Source organism: Gymnoscopelus braueri (assembly GCF_963280865.1).
Source record: "Gymnoscopelus braueri genome assembly, chromosome: 22".
Taxonomy (NCBI): domain Eukaryota; kingdom Metazoa; phylum Chordata; class Actinopteri; order Myctophiformes; family Myctophidae; genus Gymnoscopelus; species Gymnoscopelus braueri.
The window spans coordinates 14,290,562-14,318,169 of record NC_137624.1 but is presented as its reverse complement, the minus strand read 5'-3'; the positions used below and the strand labels follow the sequence as shown (position 1 = coordinate 14,318,169).

Below are 27,608 nucleotides of genomic sequence, written 5' to 3'. Positions count from 1 at the left end.
TGACAAGTAGTACCGCCGGAAGCTCATTATCTCCCCTGGTCACGTATGCAGGGATTCCCTCTGGGAAGAGTGGTAGAAATGTCGTGTCCCACCTGAGCTTGGAATCCCGGGTATATAGGACATGAGACGTACAGAATTTCAGCTTTGAGTCGCTTCTCTGATCGTGCACTGAATTTTCAAGAGCTGTCCTACTCGATGGCCTTCTGCAAGTGTTAATATTTTTTTGGGTATTACTCTTGCTATAGGCCAACTGAATGACCTCTAGCGAGAAGCTGGTAGGAAGTCCTCCACTGTGGTGCCTTGCTCAGGGGCACCTCGTCAGTGTAACTCATGACTGGACGTTGGGCTGCGGGTATAAAACTCGTAACCCTCAATTTGCAGGTTGGCCTCTGAAATTGTTTGTGTGCGTGTGTGCATGCGTCCATCCGCACAAGGATGGGGGTGGAACACGTTGGTTCTCGAAGTGGGGTCTTAGGACCCCAGGGGTCCTTGAGGGGGTACCAGGGGGTCCCCAACAAAATGAGACAATATTGCATCAAAATCAGTTCAACCACTTGAACCCTATAGCCTATAGCTACATCAGCCATATGAAAATAGCCGATCTTGTGAGCTTGTAGATCTGCTATTTTCCAAAATAAACTTAGAAACTTTAAAAAATGAATATTTTTCTTTACATTTTAACAACACAAATCATGTAGGGGGAGGGGGGTGTCCCTGGCACAACATATTTTCAGATGGGGGTCTGTTGCAAAATATATTTGGGGTCCTCCTTGACATGAAAAAACCTCCATGAAGTGATGAAATATTATGAAAACATGAATAAAATTGTGTTTTTCTTTAGAACTGGATTTAAAGAATGAGGCTATTTGTTTTTGTTCGATTCGAACCCCAAAAATGTGGGGTGCAAAGCTCAGCAAAGCTCATAAACAACACATAACTTAAAGTATCTCAAAAATCATACCAGCACAAATTATAACATTTACGGCACACAATGTAGCACAAATCCAGCAGTAAAGAACGACGCAATTTTTTTCATCATATATGGGACGTGCTAACATCACGGAGGTCATGAGACACTGTGAGAACATCTGGTCTAGCAGCAGTGATTGCAGGCAAAAGAAATCACCTCAAGCCGTGATTGGACTTGGAGAGCCTCTCTCTCTCCGCCTCCGCGCGTCGCGTCCCCAGATTGGCAGTTTTGTGCGCCGTGCGTGTTCGTGTTCGTGTTCAACCTCTCCAAATCCAGAGCGCTCTTCTCTTCTTCACACTGGCTGCTGCCTTGCCTTGCCTTGCCTACCTATCCAGTTATCTCACTGTCTGACCGGCGGGGACAAAAGCGACACCGATGATCTCTTCTTTATCACTGAGTTTCGTGTCGCTGACGACCCGTAGCTACTGTCGATTATGTTTGTGATGTTTGTTTTATAGGATATTGTGTTCCTTAATTATTTTTTTTTCTATTTTTTTGATGAGCCATGCGGGCTCGATGGAGTTGTATCGGGGTATGCGGGGCATCGTGGACCTGGTTTTGGAGTGTAGCTGTCCTCGGAGCGTGGTGCATCCCCGCAAATCAAGGTAAGGCACTGAAGGCAGACGGTGACCTGTAACGGCTGTATTATTGATACAGCCGTTATACTACGAAGGTGTGAGCTTTGTAAAGACCTGCTACTTTCGGCGAGCGTCGCGGAATGACTACTTGAAGCGGAATACTCGCACATCAAGTAGAGACTACACACACACACACACACGTGTGAATGACAGGGGGGGCTTCTTTTTTTTGGAGGGGGTTCGATCCCGTTTAGGCAGCACGGTCAAGTCCAAGTCTGGGAGGAGGATTGGCCGACAGCGTTTGACAGTTCAGTTGTCGATATTAAGACATTTGTCTAGAACACTGTTTCGCAAACAGTGTGTCGGGTCCCATTTGTGGGTCGCGGACACATTTCTATGGGTCACAAGTACATTTCAAAACATAATTATTTTTTGAAAAAAAAATCGAAAACATTCCCCAAAAATAAGAATTAAAACTTAAACAAATTTAAGAAGTAGTGAAAATAGCAGATATACAAGCTCACAACGCGTGTACTTGTACATCTGCTATTTTCACTAGTTTGGGTACCGGGAAAACGTCAAATTTCTTCTTTGGGTCTCGAGCTAAAACCTTTGGGAACCACTGGTCTACTAGCATATAATTAACGATGACAGCTGTAAACTGTTAGTTTGATTTACCGTTTCCGTGTCCCAGTACTAGGCTACAGACTAATAAAAAAAAAACCTTAACCTTTGTACATTGAGTGCCATGATAATGACTTCAGACGCTTGAGTTATTGCACCACTTCTTTGAAACACAATTCCAGCCTGGTTAAAATAGTTGCCACTATTTGGCAATAAAATCTAACCATGAAATAACTCATTCTACATTGTCATTCGTTAGTTGCATTGCTTTTCTTAGCATTTATAGTTGTGTAGTGTTAGGATTATTACCAATTTTATTGTTAAGAGGGAAACAAACCTCTGTCGGCTAATAGGCAGATACAAGTGGAACACTTCCAACAAAGAGACTACATTCTTGTTTTAATGTAACAATTTGAGCGCATACAACCAACTCCATGACCCCTGCTGTGCCTAAATGTGTTGTCACCATCTCTGATAATAAAACACACCAGGAACAACAGTAATCTATATCAATGCTTCTCAAACATTTTCATGTCAAGGACCCCAAAATGTATATATAATTGGCCGCGGACCCCCATCTGAAAATATGTTGTGCTAGAGACCCCCAGAAGAGAAGATTTATGTTCAAAATATATATTTTTTTAAATAGCAGATGTACAAGCTCGCTGTGAGCTTGAGCTTGTATATCTGCTATTTTGAAATAGCCAAGGTATCACATTTTGCTGTGGACCCCCTGGAACCCCTCCAGGGACCCCTGGGGGTCCCCGGACCCCACTTTGAGAACCAATAATCTATAAATCCCACGCTGACCTGACGGGAAGAAGCTCTTTCCCACAGCTATTGTCCCCGGAATCAACAGCACTTAAATGGCCTGAAATGAATGCATTGTTCAAGGCTCTACTATCGGGGCAAGGACGACATACATCACTGTGTGGTTATCATAACATGGCAGATTTATTATTTGACTCCGTGTTCACATTATTGTTCACTTAGCGCATAGGATTGATCTGGCTGTGCTATAAAATCCCAAGTGTTAATTTAACTCTGAGACTGTACAAATGTACGGTACATTTGGTTAACGTTTGCATGCAGTCTCAGTTACAAATTGATTAATGAACACTGAGGATTTTAATGTGTAGCCGTTCAGTCTTCTCGGGGAAAGAGATTGCAGCACTCATATCTGAAGGACATCATTATTGCAGAGAAAAAAAGACTGCAAAAATCTGTGCCAAGCCAAGTTTACCAAGCCTGTGCGCACACCATCATTAAGTGAAAACTCTAGCCTACTACTACAGCACCAAATCTCCTAATGACTTTAGGTCAGTAGTACATTGCCAAATGATATATAAAAGAAAGGTGACAGTGATTAACAAGACTATAAGCCTAGCCTACCAATCACAACCACTAAAACATCTTAGAAATTATCCGTAGAAATGTAATGGGCTGCACAGCAGACCAGCATGGACTGAAATATGCTGATGGTTGGCCCATGGACAGAAAGTCTATATAGCCTACTATGTCTAGACTAGACAGTAATTAGTGTACGCGTCGCGCACACACACTCACACACACACATGCATACGCACACACTGGGAGAATGGTGTCTTGGGAAATAATCACTTTTAAGGTGACGGTATTGATGGGATTTGTGCCTCTTAAAAGACAGCTCCTCTGGGCTGCCTCTGTGAGGCTGTGAGTTGGACAGTGAATGTTTATAACTGTAAGTTAGTGACTCAATGGCAGAAAGCTGGACCACCAAGCATTTGGTATTGTTTTCACTCCTATATATGTCCCTGAATAGGGTAGGAAACACAGTATGGATGGACAGATACAAAGTAAATCCTTTTTATTAATTTAAATGTGCAACTCAAACCCGAAATATCTACCGCTAAGACGGAACCTGCCCACTTCCACTCGGGCAGGGAAGATATTGCGCTTTGAGCTTCAGGCCTGTTCTTACCTGAACACAGAATCTACCTTTCTCAGTGGAAGAGCATGGAGAGGAGACCACCTCCAACCACTGCAGAATAGATGCACTAGTTCTATTGTATAGCCTACTCTACCATTCATATTGGTTAAAATAAAGTTCTGGATTGCAGCTTTAACTCTGAGAGAGCACAAAGGTCACTACACTACAGGTCCGTTTGGTTACATTTGACCCTGCGGCTCATAGTTACAAATGGACAAATGAACCCTGAGGATTTTGCTGTGTAGCCTCCACATGTGTATACACACAGCCACAGGGCTTCTGGACATGTGATTTTGAACTGACTTCTCCAGGTCTTGTGTATATTCTGTCCTCTACATTTGACATCACCACAGCAATAGAAATAGGAGAACAATATAGAATGCAACTTCCTACAGCAGGGGTTCCCAATTTTCAATGCCACAGACCCTCAAATAGCCATAGCCTCTGGCTGCGGTCCTGCGGACCATGGCATAAAAAGGTGAATTGAGTGTGGCTTTGAAAATTGGGAACCCCTGCTGTAGGAAGTTGCATTCTATATTATTCTCCCATTTCTAACAATAACAAATGAGGCCTTTGATAACCAGTGTCGTGCAGTACACCTCATTCAACAACACACACTGGCCAGGGAGCCTGTGTTAACAAAAGGGAGCCTAATCACTTTGTAGCGCGCAGAACTGTGGGGGAGAGTGAAGGCCCCGATTAAAGTAACCATTATTGAATAGTCTCTTACTGTGCTATGATATTCAGTCTAATAACGCAGCTCTGCAGTTTGCTCGAGACATCCTTGAGGAACCACAGGGGACTTTAGCCCTCACAGCAAAATAGTGTCAACCTCTTAAGTTCCATTTTTATACTCGTAAGTTAAATGAACAGTCAGATTTTGTACTGCACAAACTATTTAGCCTGACGCTCAGCCTACATTTAGTTTCAACGTGCATTGGAACACATGTTCTTTGAAAAAGTAACAGTTTTGGACATACAAGGTTCCCACCCGACAGCGACAATATGAGAGCATCCTGTCTTTTGTGTCTTTGATATGGATGGCAAACTTTCATAGCATGTACAGAAGGAGACAATGTACAGTATTGTGTTGAAGATTAATATCATGTTTGAGTTTCCTGACTTCACTGTAGAATCCCGAGTCTTTATACATTAGTAACTCAGTGTGTATATGTAACCAAATGGAGCCATAATTAGGATACATTTATACACTCTCAGAGTTGAATTAACACTTCCAGTTCCAGGGTGAAATGAGTTGAGAACCAGTGTGTTCATACTTCATAGATAAATAAATCTTTATTGATCCCACGAGGGAAGTGTTGTCATGGCAGTACCGCAGTATGTATATTTAGTACATTCTTCTATTTGTTAGTCTTCAAAATCTGTGCCACCACACAGTGTTTCCTGGTGTCTCGTGGCAGGAGGCACACTTTAAGTCCTCAGTTTTCATTTAACTCGGAGCGTAAAAATGGACCCAGAAGTGGACCAGGCGGTCCATTTGGGGAACAGTGCACAGCAGACAGCAAGCAATGACTGTGACAATTAATGGCAGCAACATGGGGAGTTCTTGACCCAACTCTGTGTGTGTGTGTGTGTGTGTGTGTGTGTGTGTGTGTGTGTGTGTGTGTGTGTGTGTGTGTGTGTGTGTGTGTGTGTGTGTGTGTGTGTGTGTGTGTGTGTGTGTGTGTGTGTGTGTGTGTGTGTGTGTGTGTGTGTGTGTGTGTGTGTGTGCGTGCGTGCGTGCGACTTTGTTATGTGTGCATCTGCCTGCGTGACTGAAAGAGGTTTGGAGCTTGCTTGCGAGATAGGCTACTTCAGTTACAGTTGTGTGTGTATGCCAATTTGTGATCGTTTTATCTAAAGCACAATAGGCGGTTTTCCTCAACATCAAACAGAAGAAAGAAATTGAAAGCATGTGGGGGACAGAAATATGCTATCTGCATATAAAATCCACAGCCAAAGAATTGTCACATATTATTCATTTATAAGTAGGATTGTAAAATAAATTCACTTTAGACACAGTGCAGGAATACTGCTTTTGAATGCATTGGTCCATTGCTACTGTTTCAGAGTTAAAGGAGCACTTCACCCATTCTCAACATTATCTTCATATAATTGGTTATCACTAATGGACATGTCCATGTCATTGGTAGACAGGTTTCTGAACACATGAGACCACCCCTGAGACACAGAGTGAGTGCCATCGTATAATGAGCATTTGTGAGGACAAATGATATGAAGATAAGGTTGAAAATGGGTGACCTGCTCCTTTAAATGAACACTCATGCACAACAGAAGAATGTAGCCCCCAAACCAAGACAGTGCTCACTGCTTTGACAGCAATTAGATAATAGTTATTTGTTCATTGATGAAGATGATGAAACAGTATTGCTTGTGAGCAAAACACCTGAGACAACTAATTTCAGTGTCACATATTCTAATTGTATTTCTGCTGCTGACAAAGGACTGTTGGAGGAAATTCTGTGTCGCTAATTCATTGCCCTCCACCAAATCAATTCCCATTTTAATTGATCAATTTGTGAGCATCAACAGCTTGATGCTGTGCCAAATGTCATGCATCTCAATTAGGGCCTGCTATTGTCTCCCATCAGTAAAACATTTCTGTCCAGCGGTGAAATACTTGGGCCAGCACACAAGGGAACACATGAGATATAAAACCTGACAGTTTGGTTGCTGATGATAATTTTGTTTGGTCAAATCCCTCTTCAATATGAGAGAGAGAGAGAGATAGACAGACAGATACAGTTTGGTGCAAGCCCATGTTTGATTAGAGAAATGGAGAGATGAACGGAGGAGAGGAGACATTAAGAACTAAGAGTCACTGAAGGAGGAGATACAAATAAAAGGTGTGATAGATTCCTCATTGCTTTCATCAGTAGCAGGCTGGAAAACCTCTTAGATAAGATTATATTAGGGATCCGTCATGTGTTGGAACACTAATTCATCACAGCCACTGGTCAAATAATATTTCATAATGGGTAATTATGATATAACAGTTGAATCTGGCAGATATTTTGCCAGGCAATGGATACCGCTGTTTGATTTGATCTATCGATCACGTGATGGTCATGCTAACAAAACAGATAAATAACTTCTACTTCTTTCTCAAGAGATTAGCCATAGCTGTAGCCACTTTATTTATGAAGATTAGCGATACATTAAAACAGCAGAATAACAGACACTTGTATACAACTTGTCATCACAAACCTTAAAGGAGACCGCCCCTATACATCAACCACTTAAACCCTCTATTCTTTGTAGAACAGACCTGAGTTACCAAATCTCTCCACCAAAAATTGCAGATCTAAAAGCTCACAGAGGCACAGTGAGCTTGTAGATCAGCTATTTTTGGCAAATGTTCCCCCCAGAAGAGTAGTCACGCTGGCACTCACGTTTTTAAAGGTTTGACATTGTGGATTATGTCTGATTTAAGCCACTTTTTCACAGTTAATGATAATGAGAATGGAGATTGTAACCTTGTTTAAAAGGATTTTGATGTTCACTGATAGACCGAGAGAGGTAACCTACCCTTCATGATCTAGTTCAGCATCACTTATCTGTTCTTTATGGCCTAATTAGATGTCTAATCACCTCCTAAGGACATCTTTTATTAATCTCTGGAGCAGGCGAGACACCAGGAGAAGAGCAGCCGTGTGTGTGTGCACGTGCACATGTGCTCACCCACATACTGTGTGTGTGTGTGTGTGTAGGTGTGTGTTTGTGTTCACCCACAAAGGCTTGTGTGTGTGTGTGTGTGTGTGTGTGTGTGTGTGTGTGTGTGTGTGTGTGTGTGTGTGTGTGTGTGTGTGTGTGTGTGTGTGTGTGTGTGTGTGTGTGTGTGTGTGTGTGTGTGTGTGTGTGTGTGTGTGTGTGTGTGTGTGTGTGTGTGTGTGTGAATGCACGCACGCATTGGAGGAGTCTCAGGGTGTGTGTGTTTGTGTGTTTATGTGTGCACGTAAAGGGGGACACATGTGACACCTGTGTGTCTGTCTGTCTGTAGACCTGTCTGTCTGTGTGTCTGTGTGCTTGGCTATTGACAAAGTGGGAGAAGTTGATAATGTGCATCATCACGTATTTTACAACACAGCTTATCAGGGTTCAAATGGTACCAAGAGTATTGTAAACAACAGCTGGTGTGCTTGGATATCAATGACATTTATGAGGTTCTTTGGCCTTCTGTGGTTGATTAGCCAAATGCTGTACACGTTGTTTTAATTGGGAGTAGGGTTGCAAAATGTTTACTCGGATCTCCGAAAACAAATTTCCTGGAATTTGCAACGACCAATGGACTAGTAAACTGGTTAATATATTTTTGAATTTAAACAAACCTCATTCTAACAGGACTTGAGTATTGCAAAAACCGAAACAAGACCTTAGTTAATCATGAATTACAGTATATTGTATAGTATATAAAGTTTTTTATGCCACAAAATAATGACCCACAATTGTGTGTGTTTCCACAGTGAACCTACTGGATTCTCGCTCTGTGGCCGGGGACCTGGGCTGGGTGGCGTACCCAAGGAATGGGGTGAGTCTCTGTTTCTCTTCCCACTTCAGACTACAAGTTTGCAGAGTACAGGCCAGGGGCATGGTGGTGCAGGGGGTAAAGTTCCTGCCCACCACCGTGGAGAGACCAGGTGGTGGGCATTGATTTGATTCCTCCACGGTGCCTCAGGGCTGGCTGGGTGCTCCAACAAACACAATTGGCCGTGTTCACGGGTGGGAAGAAGCCAGCAGGGGGAAGGTGACTCCTAAAGGTTGGTCAGGGCGAGATTATTTATTTATTTATTTTCTAAAAGTAAAGTGCGGGAAGTACTTTATGCAGGGAGGTTATATAATTCTGTTTTGATACATTTAGCTTGTGGGTATATAGAGTTACGTGCTGATGGTAATTATAATGTTGACGGTATTCAACATCGCGCGCACGCACGCACGCACGCACGCACGCACGCACGCACGCACGCACGCACGCACGCACACACGCACACACACACAGCACCTAACACTTTATATCCTGCATTGTGAAAGTTATTGTACTGCATTTTTTTCTAAAACAAATGTATTGTTCTATTGCTACTTTATTGCTATTCCTATTGCTATCTTTTCTTGCCGCTACAAGGTCAAACATGAGCCGAAAACCCAATAATTTTACTCTGTTATACTTGTACTGTATAATGTGACGTAACGATCTTGAATGTTGAGTCTCCATTGTCCAGCAAGGTAATAAAAGAGGTGATGAGATGAAAGGTGGGGGGATTGGAGAGGAGAGGGTGAGTGGGGGTGGGGGGCAGGGAGAGGAGAGGAGACGCAGACGGGGTAGATGGTAGACTGGAGAATAAAGGGCAGGTGAGGAGGAGAGAAAAGAAGGGAGGGGAGTGCAGCAGCGTGGCGGCGAAAAGGTTGTGGAGGATGCAGAGAAGTGGAGAGGGCAGGAGAGGAAAGGAAAGGACACTTGAGGAGAGAGAAGAAAGAGGCCAAGAGAGGAGAGGAGTGGAGAGGGTTACGCTTAATTTATACTCCGTTTTACGGCAGGGTTGTGCGCCGAACACGGCAGATGCACAGCACAACCACACAACGCATTACATTGCAACGCATTGTTGTAGATCTGCTGCTGTTTTCCAGAGACTGAAGAGTGGATGGAATGACCTTATTGAGACGTGTGACATTACACCCCCAAAAAAAACTCCAGTCATCTCCGTTCCAGGCCAAAGTTCATTTCCATTTCCCAGAACCTTCAGGTTGTTATTAGCAGGCAAATTGAATTCATGAATAAGACATTGGTATTCACCCTGGAATATCTTATTCTCAAGCCGTGAATTGAATTTCCACTTAAAAAGCATTCCCTGTGCGATGGCTAATTAGGGAATCATTATCCAGAATAGGAATAATGGAGGTTATTCACACCATCAAATGTGTATATTTCTTTATGAAAAGGGTCAAAAAAATAAAAATAACTATATATATATATATATGTGTGTGTGTGTGTGTGTGTGTGTGTGTGTGTGTGTGTGTGTGTGTGTGTGGTGGGTGGGTATATACATACACACACACAGATACGCAAAATAATTAGTTAGCCTTCTCTGTCTTCCCTAGGTCCTGCTTTTTTACTTTCTCTTCCCCAATCTATCTCTCCATCTTCCCGTGTCTCTGTAGCTACTGCTCACGAGAGAGAGGGAGAGAGAGAGAGAGGGAGAGAGAGAGAGCAAAAGAAAATGTAATTCCCTTTCATTCCCCCTTGGGTCATAACAAGTGCTCTGTTTTTAAATGGAGAATTAATTTGCCTTTTCCTATCCATATGGAACAATCTCCCATACCATTCCTGTTGCTGAACCCAACACACACATCCTATATACGTACGCTCAAACAATATGGCTGACCACAGCGCTTTTCAACTACACCCCTGTGTAGCGCTGTCATGGCCCCTTCTCTGTTCTCTGTGTGTGTAGACACCGGTGAGATAGTGCTGACGGAAGCAGCCCTATACAATCATATTAATGAAGACATGATTATGGTGTGCGTGTGCGTGTGCATGTGCATGTGCATGTGCGTGTGAGTGCGTGCGCGTGTGTGTGTGTGTGTGTGTGTTCGCGAGTTATTATACATTACATCTGCATGCTGTATACGGCTTGAAGCAGGGTGGATGGATAGATTGAGGGAGGGATGAAACATGAAAAAAAACACCATCCCAGCAGAAACAGATCATATATGGATCTGATAACACAACGTTATCATCTAGTAATGTTTTATTCAGCTACAGTACAGAATGAGGTGTGTAGCCGTGTGTGTGTGTGTGTAAGGGGTCTGATTAACACATATGTTTTCATTGTGTCTGACAGTGAAAGCAGAAGGAAGAAATCTGTCAGTTTTTCTTATTATAATTTGGAGGTCCACCATTGTTGATGATTGTTATCATGTTTAATATTCATAAGACAGGGCTGCACAGTATAGCAAACTGGCAACGGGTGTATGGACTCATGTGTTCTCTCCTTGTTCACATGATGACAGACATGCTTAAACACACACACACACCCTCACACATTCGCTCTTGGCAGTAGCAGCAACGCTCTGATGCTAAATAAGACATTGAGGAAACACAGAAGCTCTTTTTAGGATCATGTTCCAGATGGTTTGTTTCATCTCTCGTTTTCCACCCCCCACCCGGCACCCCTCCCCATTCCTCTCCTCACTTCTTGTCTCATCTCCTCCACTCTTATGTCGTCTTTCCCCTGTTCTTCTCTTCTCTTCTCTTCTCTTCTCTTCTCTTCTCTTCTCTTCTCTTCTCTTCTCTTCTCTTCTCCACAGAGCTCAGTCATCCCCCAGATTCTCGGGATCTCCCATCCCTCAACTTGTTTCTTTAATTTACTGCCGTCACTCGTACTTATTCACTGTTTCAACATCACTGCATCTTTCTCCACCACTCCCTTACACCCCTCCGTCTCGCTCCCCCGCTCTCATTCCTACCTGCCTTTTATTTGTCACTATAGTCAAATCACTCCCCATCCCCATGTCTCTGTTCCTCAGTGATCCACTTGTTTGTTTTTCTCTGTATTTCTTTCCCAGGATTCAGAATTCGTTTTTTTTTACAATTATACAGAACTTCCCTGTTTCCCCGTCTCTCTCTCTCGCTCTCTCCATCTAACTTTTCACTCCTTTTCTCTCTCATTCAGCAACTTCCCCATCTCTCTCTGTCCCTCTCTAGTTGTCACTTAATGCCCCCAATTCCTTCTTTTTCAGTTTTCTTCTTATCGATGTCAATCCATCTACGTCACACAACATTTTCTGTCTGTCTCTCCCTAAACCCCTCCTCGCAGTAGGCAGGGCAGTATATCGATATTTATAATTTAACGACTATCATCGTCATTATATCATCGGATGATTTCTATCACATCACAGTGGATAGTAGTGTTGACTCGCAGGTTCTCCATGTTCTTGTCGGTTTCTTCCCACACACAAAGGCATGTATGTTTGGAACATATTCTTACCTGTACCGTTGAGCAAGGCATTTCCTTATTGCTGCTAATAATCCCAACAGACCCTGATCCTAAACCTAGTAGTTTGGATGGGTCAAATGCTGAGGACATAATATGCTGGGGTATATGCAAATGTGCTGCGCAATTAAATAGAATAAACAATTTTGTGAATGTATACATTTACGCTGCAAAGCAGTTACTGGGTTACATTTGTGAAAGACTTGAGAATCCCAGCTGACAGTTGTAGTTTGACTTCCTGCTCACCATGCAGTCCAATGTGATGATCATGCTGTATTTGACATGTGATTTTTCATACCTAAGCACATGTCATGATATTTATCGTTATTGATAGAAGGTCTTCTGGTTATAGTGACATTTATTTTTCTTCATATCACCCAGCCCTATCTCTTATCATTTCCCCCATCCCTCTCTGTCATTCCACACCCCCATTTTTCTCAATCTTTTTTATGGACCCTGTGGAGTTCAACAGAGCGTCATAACAGATCTGGAAAAAAATGCACAGATGCTAAACCCATTTTAGATTAGAGAGGAGGGAGGATTGTGTGTTTCATTATATGAATGTATACTTATTTTTTTTGCAAACTGCACTACAATGTACATGAAGCAACTGCCTTGGCCAAAACATATCCCAGCAAATTAGTAGTTTGAAGTTGCTGAAATGACCACAGTGACAACCACAAGCACATTGTTTTGCGAGCAGTAATTTCCAACTTCTTTCACACAATACACAGTATTGACACTGTTAAAGGTAGGGTAAGTGATATTTTTGGGTTAAAAAGGTTAAAGTACTATATTCCGATAGTAATCATTGCTACAGAGCGTTTGTTCGGTCACAGGGGTCTCTCCAGCTCTTTAGTAAACAGAATATAGTACATTTTAAGGTAGGTGACACATTTTAAGCCAATCAGGAGAGAGCACTGAAAATGCATGTTCTGTTTAATAAAGAGCTGGAGAGACATGGGAGACTCCTTTTACTGAACAAACACTCTATAGCAATGAGCACTATCAGAATATAGAGCTATTTAACACTTATTTTAACCAAAGTAAATCACTTACCCTACCTTTAACTTATCCATTTGTAAGTGAGGATTTTGTGTGTAGGACCCAAATGATATGTCCCAGTAAAATGTATTAGAACAGTGTTATGAAGATTATAGCTACTGTAAAAAATAAAATCTTTGTGACGTGAGGTGAGGTGCGTTGGTGGAATATACACGTACACAGATCAAAGAAAGAATTCAAAACACCTGCGCACTGTCTTCACTTGCTCAATAAAGCAAATGATGCCAAAACATTGGCATAGTGTAAATTCTACTTTATAAGAAACAATTGTATTAGTTTATTAGTTTGTCTCTTTAACAATAGGAAAAGGAGGAACAGCATAGTGCTGCTGAGCAGTGTACATATGATAAAATGTGAATTGTGAACATTTACAGTGTATTTACATATGAATGCCACCTGCCACTCACATATGTTTTGTATGCCCACAAGCCGCAGGCATACAGTGCCATATTCAGGACAAACTGCAAAGGGTCCAGTGCATACCGCTGTTGCTAGACACGTGCCATGTGGCTGAATGGCCACACCACTGTGCCGTGGGCTTCAACTTATCCGTGCCCGTTTTCACTGAACATCTGTACCGTGCTGGAGCCACGCTGGCAAAGCACGGCATGCATTTCCATTTTCATTTTGTCATGCTCGGATACGGTGAAAGGGTGCTGGCATGGCACACACAATCATATCTCATACCGGGCTGCTGTACAGGTACAGAGCAGTACTTTTGCTGTGGAACAAGTATAGTATGCTCGTAATCGTTTATTGTCAAAGTGGTCCTATCACATTACCACGGTAAAATCTGGAGTGTTAAACCACTTTCAACCTCCCTATTCTGGACATGTCATTATAGGCAAACATATTTCCAAAATATTAAAAAATGGCAGATCGTCGTGTAATTTGACTGTACACCTACCAGAGCTGTTGGACTGTTGAAATGGGTTACTGTCTCCTGTTCCTTTGTACTGACACTGATGAAGCCCAGATGGGCAACACGTCTGTTGAGCACACCAGACAGATTTTATCTGCATTTGCGAGTGCGCGACATTTCTCTTCCTGAGTTATGAAGAAATGCAAACAGACTGACAACAAACAATTAAGCCTATAAATCACTGATGAGAACAGTAAAATGCATCTGCATTTAATTCCTGGCTCATTTCATGTACGGGTCTTTAATTTACATACATTTTCAATTTATGTGCAAAATGTTTCCATCAGAGATGTAAAAAGGAAATCTATTACTATCTCTGTGTGGAACACTTCAACCAATGACAAACTAACCATTACTAACATAGCAGTTAACACTTAAGTTTTAATTAACAGGCTCTGATTAATAATTAATTAAACAGCCTGTATGTAGGAAGGGGCCTATGTTCTTCTTTAGATGGCAATTTTTTTCCTTACTATGCACTTATCGGTCATAAAAAATCTAAATCACAACCAAGATCACAGTTTGTAGCCATATCCTATAGAATATCCTATTCTGTCTGACATTTGCGAGTGCTCGCTTGTGCACACAGCTGCCTTGTGTGTGTGTGTGTGTGTGTGTGTGTGTGTGTGTGTGTGTGTGTGTGTGTGTGTGTGTGTGTGTGTGTGCGTGTGCGTGCCCGCCCGCGCATGTTAGCCTTGGAGAAACAGCAGGCTTCCTGTGACCTCTAGAACACCTCTCCTCTCCTTCCCATCTGCTTTGAAGTGGAGAAAGGAAAATCACTGCTGAGGGCAAGAAGAGAGAGAGAGTGTGTGTGGGTGTGTGTGTGTGAGAGCATCACAGAGGGAGAGAGGTGTACAGTAGAGGGTGAGGCACAAAGACAGGGAGGGCAGTTGTAAAGTTGGAGAGACAAGACAGAAAACACAGGAGAGAGAAGAGGCCATAAGAAATTGGGTAGTCGTGTTTGAGGGGGAAAACTTTGCCTTTGAAGATGTCAAAAACTTTGAAGATGTGTGGCAGGTTTGTCCCATGGCGAGTGTCTATAGGGAGAGAGATATCATTATTTTAGTTTCTATTGCTTTTTATTTTGACTGTTAATGCTTTGGCATACGGTAACCTTCGAGTCATTTCGTATGATATGATTTGAATGTGGAACATGTTGAGTCAACCAGGCAGCAACCAAATTAACCATGCCGAATCCTAATTGTGGTAAAATAAAATAGCTAAAGTGAATCTAAGCTTAAAACCCTGAGGTTAACCACAACCAAACGTGACAACATATCTGTAACTTATTACAGATATGTTGTCACAATCTATTACAGATAGTAATAGATTTCCTTTTTAAATCACAGATGGAAACATTTTGCACATAAATTGAAAATGTATGTAAATTAAAGAGCCGTAAATGAAATGAGCCAGGAATTAAATGCAGATGCATTTTACTGTTCTCATCAGTGACTTATAGGCTTAATTGTTTGTTGTCAGTCTGTTTGTATTTCTTCATAACTCAAGAAGAGAAATGTCCCGCACTCGCAAATTCAGATAAAATCTGTCTGGTGTACTCAACAGACGTGTTGCCCATCTGGGCTTCATCAGTGTCAGTACAAAGGAACAGGAGACAGTAACCCATTTCAACAGTCCCACAGCTCTGCAGGTGTACAGTCAAATTACAAGTTAATTACACGACAATCTGCCATTTTTTTATATTTTGGAAATGATTTTTGCCTATAATGACATGGCCAGAATAGGGCGGTTGAAAGTGGATTAGCACTCCAGATGTTACTGTGGTAATGTGATAGACCACTTTGACAATAAACGATTACGAGCATACTATACTTTTTCCACGGCATATTGTATGAATCAAAACGCGTACCATGTCGACCTTCCATTGTCTTAACAATGGAAGGTCGATATGGTACGCGTTTTGATTCATACAATATGCATATCATTTTTTGTAAGCTATGCTACACATTTGCAGGACTGTGCTTTTCATAGGACATATGAGACATATGAGAACCAATATTGCGTGTATTGCAGCCAACAATTCAAGTTATTATTAGAACATTATTGAAGTCAGCTATGAAGGTGCATTGGCATTGAAATCTTGGCTTCAAAAAGTTAAATGTAGGTCAACAATACAAGAAAATGACTGAATGAATGATTTGTCTGATTTGCAGTAGATTGCACTAGATGAGATGAGAGACGAGGAAAATGAGAAGTATTAGAGCAAGAAGTGTTAAAATAGTGCATGAAGGGTGAAATAGTAAGCAAGAGGGAGATAAGCAGGGTACAAGAGGCAACAAAATGCAATAAGGATTAGAGCTAAGACAGTGGAGAATGAAGGCAGAAGGATTAGATATAAAATGAGATCAATTCAAACATTATTGATCTGTCAGGGGAAATGCGATCGTTATAGAAAGAATCGTGGGACAAAAAGAGATATATATATGTAGTCCTCAGCGGAACAAAAATGTGTAATCATGCATCACATAGTCTCTTGGATAATACAAAGCTTGGGGGCACCTGTAGCTGACCGGTTAGTGTGTCGACCACATAATGGTTACATCCCCAATTCAATTCCGGCAGGAAACCTGCATTGCATTTCATTCATCCTCTCTGCCCTTCCTGTTCAGTCTAAAAATAAAAATAACAATAAGAGGCCTAAACAACACAAGATGGGGTCTAATAACGGTGTGGCTTCCATGTGTTTTCCACCAAGAAAACATGAGAGAATATCTAAAGAATATCTACCCAGTAAGCACAGTGCACAGTAACGTCCAGAGTGTTCCGTTTAGTTGTAGAAATGGACCCTCACACTGAATTCCCCCCCAGCAACTGCAGCGATTCCTATCGCTCCGTTGTATTGCAAACCAGGCGTGTCCGTGGTGTCCGAGCTCACAGTCAGGGAGAAGGAAGAACAGACACTGAACGCTCATCTCCGGCAGCTTATTTGTAAATGACCTGTACATTTTAGGCAAGAAATACTGTAGGCCATGCAGTTGCCATTTTGTTGCATTCGTACACTCTTGAGTTCAAGTAACGGTGAATATTTGACCGTGTCTGGTTCTGAAAACAGCTGGGAGAAAAGAGTAAAGCAAAACAAAGAGAAAGGGATGAAGGAAAGAAAGGAGAATAGAGGATGATGGAGAGGAGAGGAGCAGAGAGGATGCGTTCTGTACTGGTACCATGACGGTCAGTGATAATGCGCTGTAATGACATGTCATAGAGAGCTTTATAGACTTTGGTGTTGAGAATACTCTCAGGAGACGGACAATCACGTGCGTGTGCGCGCACACACACACACACACACACACACACACACACACACACACACACACACACACACACACACACACACACACACACACACACACACACACACACACACACACACACACACACACACACACTGTGTTTTTTTATGTGTGAGAGTAGAGTAGCTGTTTCAATGTTAATGGCTTCCCCTGTGGATGAGGTGGTTGCACACACCAGTACGGTACACAAACATGCACATCCAAGTGCAATGGGAAATGGTCTGCAGTTCTATAGGACAGTGGTTTTCAACCAGTGGTCCGGGGACCACCAGTCGTCTTTGAGGGGGTTCCAGGTGGTCCCCAGCTTAATGATGGAGAGTTGGTAACCAAATGGACCCTTGTTAGATCTTTAACTCTTGAGAGTGTCAAATGAAACCAAATGGACCCTTTTACGCTCTCAAGAGTGAAATTATTGTTAAACATCTTGATACTTAATTGAAGAAGTCTACACAATTAGAGAATGTAGAAGAATTGTTATTTTTGATCAAGGTTTGCCTGTTATCTCTCCTATGGTACCAACATCAATACAGCATGGAATTGTGGATCAAATCTTATCCAATGATAACAAAATATTCAAAGTTTTGTGTCTGAGAGTCTAAATCTCATCAAATGGTAGTCCGTGGCTCAAATGCCGAATAAATAATGGATCTTGATATTCATTCATTCAAGATTTATTTATTGACTGCCATAGGACCTTTATCCAAAGTGCATTACATTGAACCATTCTCACACACATTCACACACACACCTACGGTGAAGGCAACCATGCAAGGTACCAACCATCGGGGGCAGTTAGGGTCTCATCGTCTTGCTCAAGCCACAGCCTTATGGTCTGTCACAGATATGCACACATAACCACACACTACTTAACCCCTTCAGTCCGGGAACGCATCTGTGTCATTTTAGATTGGAGCTATAACCATTATTTTATACTTTGCCTATTGAAAAATAGTAGATCTACAAGCTCATAGCGCGGCACTTGCTTGTAGATCTGCTATTTTTTTTTTAATCTTGAACATTTGTGCAAATCTTTGAATACATATATCTTTGCTTCTGGAGGATCCTGGGACAAAATATTTGACACATGTATGCCTTAAATATATATATTCAAAGATTTGCACAACTTTTCACGATTTTTTGAAAATAGAGCCGATCTACAAGCTCATAGCACGGCACTCGGTGCCGCGCTATGAGCTTGTATATCTGCTATTTTTGAATAGCCAAAGAAATCTAAAATGACACTGATACGTTCCCGGATTGAATGGGTTAAGTTGTGGAAACACAATCACATGCACACATGTCATAACACGTACACACGCTCGCGCGAGCGCACGCACGCACGCCCTCTCAGTCACACGCCCTCGCTCTGTCATTTCTCATATACACACACACACACTATCACATTCTCCCCTTTTTCACACACACACATTTTCACATACACACAGTCACTTGTCTCTCACACACAATGTCACTTTTTCTGTCATACATAATCTCTCACGCACATTTCTCGCACACAAATCCTGTCAAACATTATTCTCACATGCACACACACACTCTTTGACGTCTCTCACCCACCCACTCTCTCTCTCTCTCTCTCTCTCTCTCTCTCAGTTCAATTTTTTCATGAAAGTTACATGGCATGACCTTTTTTTTTATTTTATTGTCAAAGAATCAAAACTTAAATAACAATAAAAAGGACAAACAAAATACAGGAAGACAAAGGAGCGTGTCCCCAGGTTGGGGAAACACTGCTCTACAGAACAGAGTTGGACAGAGTTCACTGTAAAAGTAGAGTAAACGTAGAAGAACACAGAAGGTGGCAAGAAGTCAGAGAGAGTCCAGTGTTACTGGACGTGAGTAGCCTGACACTCAGCCTGAATTTTCATTTCGTTTCACTCCATTATTCAGTCTGAAAGCCCTATCAGTGCAGTAACCGTTTTCTGAGATGGGGGCGTGGCCAAAGTCGGACTCTTTAGCGATTGATTCATACTGGATTATCCCGATCCCGTTTGGGCCGGGCCCCATTTTCAACCGAGAAATCTTCTACAGCGTCACCAGACCCTGAATGCCATGTGACCATGTGTGTGGAAGCAGGTGTGGGTGTAAGGGACTCCCTCTTTCTTTGGTGTTTCGCAGGTGGGCGTGTTTTTTTTTACGTCTTATTTAAACAAAATACATATACCGGTACGTATATATTTCAAAATATTTTATTTTCAAAAATATAAATTCCATTAAAAAATACATACAAATATGCAGTAGTTTAGAAGTAGTGAAAATAGAAGATCTACAAGCTCGTTGCAACGTGTTGTGAGCTTGTAGATCGGCTATTTTCACTAGTTTGGGCCCCGGGATAAGACATCAAATTTCTCTTTTGGGTCTCGACCAAAAAAGTTTGGGAACCACTGGGTTAAGGCATATTTTCCGTGAGGTTAGGGTTAGGTTTAGGCATACAGTATAACCACGCCCACCTGGGCGAAACACCAAAGAAAGAGGGAGTCCCTGGGTGTAGAGGTGGTGGATGAGATGTTTTCAATAAACACTTTTACCTGTTTTTGTCAAACAGTAACCACGTAGTCTTTGTAATTTTGGTGTTAGAACTTCCCGAGTCCTCCGTCCATCTGTCTGCCTCTGTCTGTATTTGGTCGACAACTCTCTCATTCTCTCTCCATCTCGGCGTCTTGGTGACACAATAATGAGCAGCAGCTCGAGGCATGAGTATGTGCATGAGGCGCAGGCGGGCGGCACAGGAGAAGACGGGTCATACGGTAGCTGAGTGGGCAGGGACGCCGTCTGGGAATCGGAAGGGCGACCCCCTCGGCTCGCCCAGTCTACGTGTAATCAACAAGTGTCGAGTCGTGTCGGTGAAATCTGATCCCCCTTGTTATTACCGGGTCGACTCTCGATTCCTTCTCTTCTTTTTGCATAGTTTTCAGTTGTATTACCGTTGATATTTGAATAGAACTTGACCCCACTGAATTTGTTTTTGTATTATATTTTTTCTGTATTTTGTTTTATTTTGTATTCATTTAAAATCTTTCTTTAATCATATATATATTCTACTGTGTATACTTTATTTTTATAATTTTTTTGACTTGTTTTCATTTTTCATTGCAATTGTGTCTTATTTGTTTGTATTGTCCTTTGTTTTAATGGTACAATGAGATACCAGGGTTGTGGCTCTTTCGGAGCGGGAACTTTGGGGGGGTGGGAGGGGTAACATACATTCACTGTTTTTTGTATGCCCTTTATTATAGACCTGTATGTGAAAATATAAAATAAAAAAACCTTGAACGATATTTGAATAGAACTATAGCAGCCAGGGTATGGGCCTGCTCGCAATGCATTGCAACGTGACACATTTTTGAGCATGTAGATTGGTTATTTTCAACGTGCGACACCGTTGAACGACGTCAACGAATATAACTTAAGCATAAGACAGGTTATGAAAGAGCCAGAGCCACTGGCATGTGGACATCGAGAGGGACTGGCATGCAGGTGGCACTTACTGTACATACCTACTGGTACTGATTGGCTGTCAACTGTGTCTCTGTTACATATCTCCATTAACTCTGGATCTGTGCTAATAAAGGCTTTCATCACCTCACATCTGAAAACGAATAATGACCGCAGTGTTGAGAAGGCTTCTCCCAAAACTGCAAAGTCCTGAGGGTCAATTTTTATTCTGCACAGTAAAATCTGCAGTGTTCATTTAAATCTGAGAGTGTCTTTCTACTTTAATGCAGTGCGATATTTGTCTTTTTAAACATTATACATCTTTTGCGCTTTTCTACTTGACTACACTTTAACAATGATAGATTATGAAATGGTGATGTACAGTAAGTATTATTTTGTAGTTAAAAGAGAGAGATTTTTGTTAAAAAGTTATAGTAATCATTTCTGTTGTGTAGGGTGTTTGTTCAGAGAGAACCCATTTATCAGCTTGAATTTTATAGTGTTGCAATTCATGTTAATTTGTTTCATCACTTTCAATTTCACTGTATATCCTGACCTGTGTATATGAATTATTTCTTCTGATTGGATGGAATTAATTCTTTCTCCTGATTCGATGAAATTGGTACCCCGATCTGAAAACGTATTTTCTGTTTACTAAAGAACTGAGGAGATGGGGGAGACCCCTGTTACAGAACAAACTCTATATAGCAATGATTACTGAAGATAATACAGAGCTATTTAACACTTATTTGAACCAACACATATCACTTACACCTCCTTTAACTAAAATGTCACTTTTTTTATAGTGAAAAAAATGTTTATATTTTTTTTATAGTGAAAATAGCATTTTTATAAGCTCCGAATGTGTCGCCATGTGATCTTGTAGATCTTGTAGATCTTGTAGATCATATACATACTTGTAGAAGTATGTATATAGGGCTCAAGTGGTTAAAAATACAGGCAGTATCCTTTTTGGGGGGAGGAAGGGTAGAGGTTTTAGAGCTTGAAGCAGGGTTAGTGTGATTTTAGGGTGATTTGTATTTTTTGTATTTCTTATTTGTATCTCTCTACCTGTACCCATGCACCTATCCTGTTTTTCATGCTTTTATGCGTACTGCTGTTGCTGCTCTGACACCTGCATTTCCCCACAGGGATCAATAAAGCCTTATCTATTGTGATGTCTGTGCACTAGGGGATCTGAAGCTTACAGTTACATTTAGATCACTATGGATGCAGGGATTAAAATGTAAAAATTTAGCAGACATAGATAATGTGATTATGAAATGTGAAGGGAGAGAGAATGTATGAGTGATTTTCAGTATCATCATCTCCGCCAGGCAAAGGGCAAGATTAAGTTTTCATGCCTCAAAATATGGATACCAGGTTGAAAGCGGATACGTCTGTGGCTTTTATTAAAAATATTGACCCAAAGTATAAGCACGTGCTTGTGACTAAATAATAACTACAATGGATCCATTGGAGCTGGTTCTTTTTTCCATTTCCTAAAAAGGACAGCAACGATGTGAACTGCTTACCAACCATATAGACCACATTACTTACATTGATTGCTTGGTGACGTACAGAAGGGTGACAAATTAAATGTAAAACCTAAATAACTGAGTGGGCAGAAACATGGCAAATGTGTCTGCTTCCTGTCCTTGGTGTACTGCATGATACCATTAAGCTATTAACATCCTATCATGCTCTGTGGCATGTACAAAAATGCTGAACAAGCAAAGTTGACCTAAATTTTGGATCAAGATGGCAAGAGAAAAGATCTAAGTGACTCATATGAATGAACGAGGGTTCATTATCGAGGTACGGATGGCATGAGCTCAGCTGACTATGGCGTTTCGATAGGAACAGTGACTAAAGTGACATCTGCATTCCAGTCTACTGTGTGGGAATTAAAGACATCAATAAATGGGGTACAGAAGAGCAACTCTTCTCTGGGTAGAATGTCAATGCAGGACATGATCAGATGGTGTTGGCAAGAAACAGTCCGTCATCAACTACAGACAGGGTTGCAGTGCACAACCCCCTCATTACGAAGATGAATGCACATTCGAGAGTTCAGTGGTGCAAAAACCCTGGTCTATTGAGATGTGGAAAAAAGTGAATCATGTGGATCTCGGAATCGGGATACCATGGGAACGGCGTGGCTCCAATGTGGATCGTCTATGACATATCTTATCTATGTAGTACTTCTGTATGAGAGCACAAGAACTTTGTTGCTGATGCAAGATTAGTTTCAGACACACAGACACACTATAGACTCACAGACCCTCTTCTAGACGGCTATAGACTCATGCAGATCCATGCAGTAAAAAGTGATATGTTCAGGTGAACCATTTTTCATCATATTTTCCACAAATGGGTGAGAGTATTTGTGGTGTACATTGTACACCAAGAGGATGGTTGCTTACTTACTCCTTACACCCCTACTGGGTATATAGGCCGTCGACAAGGGACCTCCAGAGTTTTCGGTCACTGGCCTTCTTTTCTATCCTCGACCAGGTGTATCCCAGTCTCTTGGTGTCTGCCTGGAGACCCCGCCGCCAGGTGTTTTTTTGTCCGGCCTCTGTTTCTCTTCCCTTGAGGATTCCGAGTCAGAGCCTGTCTGGTGGTGTTTGACACTGGTTTGCGCAGCACCTGGTCCTCCAGGTTGGGGGTTGGGCGTGGGGCTAACGACTCCACCCTGCAAAACACTTTCAGTTACAGAAACGCAGACAAGAGGATGGTACAGGCCTGAATACTTTAAATTGACAGTGAGGGGGGACTTTGTTATACTTAGGGGGTCATTTGTCCACTTGTTCCCTTAAGGTGGCTCTCCACCAAACAGACTATTTCAGACTACAACAGGAAGCAAACTGTCGGCTGACAGCACATTGTTTGCCCAGGTGTTGCCAGGTCTGCTTATTATAAGCGACCTTGGGCTTGTTTTCCTGTATTGTCGCTTGTAAATATTCATAGTTGTGGGTTGCTTTTATTTGGGCTTGTTTCTGAAGTGTAGTTGCTTATTTGGGCTTGCTTTCGAGATACTTTTTGAAAATAGCTGATGTAATAGGGCTCAAGTGGTAAAACTGGTCGCTTCTTTTGGGCTTGTTTCCATAGACCTGGTCGCTTGTTTCACTCACAGAATCTGGCAACACTGGAGACCTCAGTTTGGACCAAAACAAAAAACACACTCCCCCCTCCTCACCACCCCACACCCCATGGGCTCTAGTCTGTCGGGAGTTGGGACCCAACCGAGCAAGTTCGGTCGGCGATCAACGTTCGACTAGAAGTCTCGACCCGACGGCACGGCACTATCTACAACAGGTTGTCAGCAGGTTGTCGGCAAAAGACGATTTCCAACGCCTTCCGCCCCCCACGTTGGTGTGGTGGAGAGCTAGCTTTAGAGGGAAGGTTCACTGCAAATCAACCAAAACAAATCTAACGCATTCCTTTTGATTAGCCTAGATTGATTGGTAGTATTTTCTTAGTATCTTGGTAGTATATCACATTTACCATTTTGGTATTTTAGCTAGCCAGTTTTAGAGTCAATAAATAAAATAAAAACCCTTTTTACAACAATGTGTAAGACATGAGACACATGCAGAGATGGAAGGCATCTCCCCATGGTGCTCCCACCACAGATCAACTGACACTTACCCCTTTGCTTCTATCTAACACCAGGAGGGTTGTGGGTTCAAATCCCCCTCGGGCTGCCCACAGTGATCACGAGAGAGTGCAGCCACATACTTCCACCTGTGCGTGTGCGTGTGTGTGCGTGTGTGTGCGCGTGTGTGTGCGCGCGCGCGCGCGCGCGTGTGTGTGTGTGTGTGTGTGTGTGTTTGGGGCGGAAGGGGGAGGCATTAAGCCCTGTAAATCCCAGTGCAGGCTGTTGGATCGGTGTGATCTGCCCAGTAAGAAGCTTAATGTCTGTACTGGGACTGATTGGACTAGACTAGGAGAGAGAGAGCGGAGTGAAGAGAGAAGAAACAGAGAGCTTCAGAGAGAGAGAGTGTGGGAGATGAGAAGAAGAGAGCAAGAAGGCCAGACAGGGAGCGATGGAGAGCAAGACGAGGACTAAGATGGGGGGGGGGGGGAGAAGAGAGAGTGGGAGATGAAGGAGAGAGGGACGAACGAACAGAGGGTGCAGTTTGTGTATACAAAATGTACTCGACCACAAGCATGTATTCAGACAGACATCGCATACCCGTGAGATATTGTTATAGACGTACACAGACACGCACACACACACACACACACACACACACACACACACACACACACACACACACACGCGCACAAAGAGTGTGAGAGAGAGAGAGGCAAAAGTAGAACAAGAGAGATGAGCGACGGCGAGCCAACAGTCAAATGACTCCAGCCACTGGTTGATTAATACAGGCTATTATGCTATAACACCAGATCATAGACTGGTCCCCGTGGCCATATTACACTGACATGATGAAGGGCCTGTATTAGGCCTTGGGAGAGTGTTAGCGATGCAGATAATAGCCTGGTCCCAGGTATTACGCTGACATGATGAAGGGCCTGTATTAGGCCATGGGAGAGTGTTAGTGATGCAGATAATAGCCTGGTCCCAGGTGGCCCTGCGGGCGGAATTAATGCTGATCTCTGCTGTCTGACACACACAGATACACATGTGATGACACACACACACACACACACACACACTGTCACACACACATGAGCGAGCGTGCACACACACTCCCATACGGACACACAGAATGTACACACGGACGTGCGAGAAACGTGTACATCTGTGTCCACTGTTTATAAATGATCACTGAGAATTTTACTGTGTAGTAAACCTGTGATGCTGTAGTTTATGATGACATTAAATAGCTCTTTACAGTGTGTTTACTGAACGCTATGTGTGAATCCTGACCAGTAATCACCTCAGAGGAAGCATCGGTCCTGGTTTATCATTCAACCTTTCCTCTCCTCCTCTCTCTCTTCATATTCTTTATTTCTCTCCATCTCACATTTTCCCCCCTCTCTCTCTCTCTCTCTCTCTCTCTCTCTCTCTCTCTCTCTCTCTCTCTCTCTCTCTCTCTCTCTCTCTCTGTCACTCCATCTCACATCTCTTTCCATTGTGCTTTCTTTCCCCCTCCCTTTCTCCCTCCATCCCCCCTTCCCCCTCTGTCGCTCTTTCTCTCTCTCTCTCCCCCTCTATCTGTCTCTCTCCCTGCTGTGTCTGTCCCCATCTCTCCCTCTCTTTATCCCTCACCTTCCCTCTCTCTGTCTCTTTCCCCCATCCCTCTCTCTCACTCTCTTGTCTCTTCGCCCCCTCTCTCCCTCTGTCTCTCGCTCCCTCTCTCCCGTCACTCTCTTTGTCTCTCTGTCTCTCTGTGCCTCACTGTTGATTTCGTCGACTAAAACTATGATGAAAAATGTCTGTCGACTACCTTTTTTCTCTGACGAAAACTAAGTAAAAAGTAATTCATGGTGACTAAAACTAAAACTAAATATATTGACAATTTTGTCGACAAATAAAAACTAGACTAAAATGTTATGGAGGGACTAGTGGAGAAGAGATCCAGTAGAACTAAGACAAGTCATTTTATGTTTGGTTGCGCTTGGTTGTTGTGTTGTGAAAATAGCAGATCTATAAGCTTACAACGCGTCGCGCTGCAACGCGTTGTGAGCTTGTAGATCTGCTATTTTCAGCACGCAACCAAGTGTAAAATCAGCCATTAAGACACCGCCAAAATACATTTTGGTCGACTAAATCAACTGTAGATTTTGTTGACTGAAATCTTATGTTATTTAGTCGACTAAAACTAGACTAAAACTAAAACATTTCAGGTGACTAAAATATGGCTAAAACTAAATGGAATTTTATTCAAAAGACTATGACTGAAACTAAATCAAAATGTGCTGTCAAAATCAACAGTGGTGTTTGTCTCTCTCTCTCTCTCTCAGTGGGAGGAGATCGGGGAGGTAGATGAGGACTACGCCCCCATCCACACCTACCAGGTGTGCCGCGTGATGGAGCAGAACCAGAACAACTGGCTCCACACCAACTGGATCCTGACGGAAGGCGCCCAGCGGGTCTTCATCGAACTCAAGTTCACGCTGCGCGACTGCAACAGTCTGCCCGGCGGCGTCGGCGGCACCTGCAAGGAGACGTTCAACATGTACTACTACGAGACGGACGAGGGAGACGAGGGGGACGACGGCGAGGAGGACGGCGAGGACGAGATGATGGACGCGGGGGTAGGGCTGTCACGATTACACGTTTAAGTCTCAAATAATTGCTATTAACGATTTAATTGTGCGTTTGGCCGCATTGAACATTGGGGAACATATGAATAATCTTTTTTATTTCTGTTTGCCTTTTTGGCTTCATTATAAAAAATTGCACTGGGCAGACATGACTTAAATATACGAAGACATTATTGACATTATTTTTTATTATTATTATTATTTATTATCCCATTTAGACCTGAAGCCGATTCTAAAAACGCCTTCTAAACAAATGTATTCTGCTATATACAGGTACCCCAAAAGGGGTTCCCGTCCTGAAATGTATAGTTACAAATAGGGGTTCCCGCCCAAAATGGGTTATATCATAAATAGTTGATCTACAAGCTTACAACGCGTCACGAAGTGACGCGTTGTAAGCTTGTAGATCTGCTATTTCTGCTTTTTTTATATTTGAAAATGTGTGAACATTCTTCAAAATGGAAACCATT

General features: G+C 42.4%; 1 protein-coding gene across 1 annotated transcript in view; it reads left to right on the top strand.

Annotated features, from left to right (window-relative positions):
- The first annotated feature begins 1,312 nt into the window (after positions 1–1,312).
- Positions 1,313–27,608, top strand: part of LOC308078777 (ephrin type-A receptor 5-like) — a 110,784-nt gene continuing 84,488 nt past the window's right edge. Inside the window, exons 1-3 of the mRNA XM_080420127.1 lie at positions 1,313–1,575; positions 8,626–8,690; positions 26,836–27,129. Of these exons, the coding sequence (XP_080276253.1) occupies positions 1,476–1,575; positions 8,626–8,690; positions 26,836–27,129 (459 nt within the window). The 5' untranslated portion in view covers positions 1,313–1,475. The remainder of the gene's footprint in view (positions 1,576–8,625; positions 8,691–26,835; positions 27,130–27,608) is intronic.